General features: G+C 38.6%; 1 protein-coding gene across 1 annotated transcript in view; it reads left to right on the top strand.

The window, feature by feature from the left end:
• Positions 1 to 4,105, top strand: part of DZIP1 (DAZ interacting zinc finger protein 1) — a 51,537-nt gene that overhangs the window by 39,669 nt on the left and 7,763 nt on the right. Inside the window, exons 12-15 of the mRNA XM_023528015.1 lie at positions 961 to 1,143; positions 1,437 to 1,566; positions 2,154 to 2,207; positions 3,633 to 3,823. Of these exons, the coding sequence (XP_023383783.1) occupies positions 961 to 1,143; positions 1,437 to 1,566; positions 2,154 to 2,207; positions 3,633 to 3,823 (558 nt within the window). The remainder of the gene's footprint in view (positions 1 to 960; positions 1,144 to 1,436; positions 1,567 to 2,153; positions 2,208 to 3,632; positions 3,824 to 4,105) is intronic.

The following is a 4,105-nucleotide window of genomic DNA, read 5'->3' as shown; positions in this document are numbered from 1 at the left end:
AGTATTGGGTATTTCCATTCAGCTACAGGGTCTAGGAAGGCAGGCAATGAACAGCCGCTAACACAAGCAGATAGCAAATCAACTGTAGGATGTGAAATGAAAGAAAAGTAGATGGGATTGAAAAACAGGTCAGAGAAAACTTCTTGGAGGTGGTACTTGATCTGATGATGGAGATTCTATCCTGGGCAACTGAGTAGATGCTGGGGCTACTTCCTGAGACAGAAAAGACTGAGGGAAGGAGGAAGAGTGGGAGGAAATGGGATATAGGAGGGAGTCTGTGTGGGAGTTATTGAATAAGCAGCCCTTTAACTAGTTTTCTTCTGTCTAGATAGCCATCAATCAAATCCAGATGAATTTTCTCAAATTACCTCTTTAATTATCCTGTTTTCATAATTGAAAACTCCTGATGACTTTTACCTGTGGAATAAACCTTTAAGCTTTTCATTCCAACATTCAATCTCCTTTTCTGATCTCCTCACCCGTTTTGTAGCATTAGCCACTGGATGTGCCTTGACTAATTCTACTCCAACACCTGCCTTTCCTGCAAGGTGCCTCTACCCTAATCTCTATCCATCTGGAACACCCCTGTGTTTCTACTTGTGTAACTCCACCCATCCTTCAGGGCACAGTCCAGTCTTCCCACTAAGCCTTCTCTGGCCACTGGGGCCTTCAATAGCCTCTCTCGGTGGAACTCCTCCAGTCCTTGTAGATTCATTTGGTCCTTATCACATACATTGCACTGTTGGTTAATCAGTCATATATAATCACACACACACTGCTAACTAGTCACATATAACCATCACATGCCTTAATGCGTCACATTGCACTTTTGGGATCCACAGAGTAGTATATATCGGGTTGCCCTCTACCTTATATGCTGCAGTAAGGATGAAGGGTTGACACAATTAATGCTGACAAATATCCATGAAATGAAAAACATCCCAGGATAAATTGATTAACTTAACATTTTATTCCTTCAGGATATACGCGGTATTCCAAGTGATCATTTGAATAGAGTGCTAAAAACCGTGGAATCAGCAAGACATGATCGAGAAAGACAAATACCTAACATTCAGCAAATTCGAGAATACCTCGAACATGAGGTCAGCTGTAAAATTGAGGAGAGAACATTGCTGTCTTCAGGTAAGCCTGTTACTGACTGCCATTTCATTTCTGCAGGTGGAAGTGAAATTTGACAACCTTTTCATAATTTTAAATGGTTCACAAATTTTGACACTTAATTTGCAACTTTATTACTATTTGAACCATTAAATGTTAGATCTTGGATTTTGTTTTTACATTTAAGAAATCCCTGTAGTGTGGGCTTTAGACTCTAGAGATGGGCTTGCTTATTTCAGTGCCAGTATAGGCAGTATTACAGTCTTTTCTTCTGCTTTTCATGCAATGGAGACTCATGAATGACACTACTATTCCAGATAAGTACAGTGCTGCTCAAATGGATACCCTCTCAACTGGAGAAATACCCAAGGCAATACAACTTCCTCCCAAAAGCAGACAATTGATTAGACAAAGACCTGTTTTTACTGATAGGACATCTGTTCCAAAGTGAGTATTTTCCAACCCTGAAACTTATTAATGTTTATCTTAGTTTGGGCTGCCGCAACAAAATGCCATAGACTAGGTGGCTTAAACAGAGATTTATTTCCCCACACTTCTGGTGGCTGGACGTCTAAGATCAGGGTGCTGGCCAAGTCAGATTCTGGTGAGGCTTCTCTTCCTGGGCTTGCAGACAGCTGTCTTCTGTGTCCTCACATGGCAGGGAGAGGGAGCTCTGGTCTCTCTTCCTCTTCTTATAAGGACACTAAATTCCTCATGGGGGCCCCACCATCATGACCTCAAATAAACCTAATTGCTTCCCAAAAGGCCCCATTTCCAGATACCATCACATTGGGGATTAGAGGCTTTGACATGTGAATTTTAGGGGGACATAAACATTCAGTCCATACCAATGTTTAACTCAACAGAGAATCACACTTGCAATTCCTACCCATCTCTCATTGATACTGGGAGACTCTTGTTGCTCATCATGTCTAATATATATTAAAAACAAAAATCACCAATTCTATAGAAATTTTTGTTAAATTTCATTATTCACTCATGCTGTTTAGAAATAGTTTTCCGTTGTTTTTTAGAATTAAGAAAAATATCATAGAAGATAATTTTCCAAGAAAGTCTTCGACTATTATGTGAGTACTTTGGTGGAGGAGGTCATTTAAAAAATTCTTTTCGCCCAACACTCTTTTTTTTGTAAATTAGTATGCTCACTGTGGTTAACTGAAGCCCTAATTATTAAATGTTATAATTAATGTAATTCTCTTGTCATGTCTTTGTTTCTGTATCAGTTATTATATAAGTTAATAGCACTTATCATGTTGTGGCCTCCATTAAAAAGTGAGACCACCCTGAGTCATTTCCATTATCCCCCTCAGTGTCTAGTAATTTTCAATAAGCTTGATAAATTAATGATGTTGTCTTTTAATAAGACTGGATGCATGATAGTGTGGTCAGATGATATACTAATGTTCTAGCTCCTTGTGGAAGTTGATTATGGCCCTCGACCTTACTCTCTTAGGCTCTCTTAGGATACTAAGACTCCTAGCTCAGTCATTGATTAACTGTGTGCCACCGGTTCAATTGCTTACCAGTTTTAAGTCTTAGTGTTCTTATTTGTAATATGGGGTGATGCTGCCTTTTCCACAGGATAATTCTACAAATTTAATGAGAATATATGAAAAGGGCTTGGCCTCAGTGCTTGGCACTTGTGGGTATTCAATAAATTGTAGGTATAGGGTTGTTATTAATTATGAGTAAAACTAACTTTATAATTGAATTTCATTATCGACTTATTCTAGAGATAATCGATACTATAAGTCTCTTCACTGAGGCATTGTGTGTATGTTTGGGTGTGTATGTATGTGTGTATATATCTATATCTATATCTATCTATCTATCTATCTATATAGCACAGACAGTATAAATGTAATAGAGATAATATAAATAATGGCTTACCCTTCAAAAGCATTTTTCATAATATCATAGGAAGAGCCTTATTTCATGGGTTGTAGTATAATTGAACATTGTTTGGAATTTAAGTGCTCAATGAATATTTTTTTGAATGGATGAACATTGCTCTGAGTTTTCATTTCACTTTAAAATGGGGTGATAATTCATATGATAATACAAATGAGATTGTATATGTAAAAGCACTTTGTAAGATGCAGTATAAATGTTATAAGTAGTGACACTATTTCAAAAGATGGAGTAGTTATAATGCAGAAAATATTTTTTCCCCACTGAGGAATATTTTCCTTACGTGTGTAAAAACCAAGAATGTTAAGAACATCCAAGTTTGGATTTAGAGAACTGTCATAACTTCAGTCCATTTTGTTAACTTTGCTGCATGGTTGGCAGGTCTGGATCTGAAATGCCTCCTTAGCCTTTTGCATATGTCCTGGACCTTGCCACCATCTTGTTCTGTGGCCATATAGGCATTTGTTTGTTATGCTTCTTGGGAATTACCTGAGAAAGTCCTCACCACTTTAAGAGGCATATCATTGTAAGTCCTGGAACTTATAAAAACAGCACTCCCTGTTTGGGTTTTTATTGTTTAGGACTTCTCCCTTTAGTTCAGAGGAAGAGTTGGATGGTGACGACCTCATCCAGGCATACACGTCCCCAGACTTACCTCCTGCGCAGTCATCTAAAAGCAAGAGTAGCTTTGGAAAGAACAACGTCAAAAGTGACACTGACTGGACCGAGGGAAGTGAAATTGAAGACTCCGATATTTCTCCCAAGCCCACAGGTGAGAGCTTTTAACATTGAAGATCCTTTTGGAAATTTTGTTTAGGACAGTGGTTCTCAATCAGGGGCACCAAGCGCTGGCAGTCTAAGCTGGAAAAGTGCTCAAAAAAGAATGGGGCGAATCCAAAAGCCTGCTTAAGGGAAATGGACAGGGCTTAGCAATGAACTGACATTCGAGTAGAAGGAGAGGAAGGAGTCAGTGCTGCTAAGGTGTATTTGTTTCCTAGGGCTGCTATAACCAAGTCCCACACACTGGGTGGCTTAAATAAAAGAAATTTATTGT

Source organism: Pteropus vampyrus, unplaced genomic scaffold, assembly GCF_000151845.1.
Source record: "Pteropus vampyrus isolate Shadow unplaced genomic scaffold, Pvam_2.0 Scaffold21, whole genome shotgun sequence".
In the NCBI taxonomy this organism is placed as follows: domain Eukaryota; kingdom Metazoa; phylum Chordata; class Mammalia; order Chiroptera; family Pteropodidae; genus Pteropus; species Pteropus vampyrus.
This window is presented reverse-complemented; position numbering and strand designations above follow the sequence as displayed.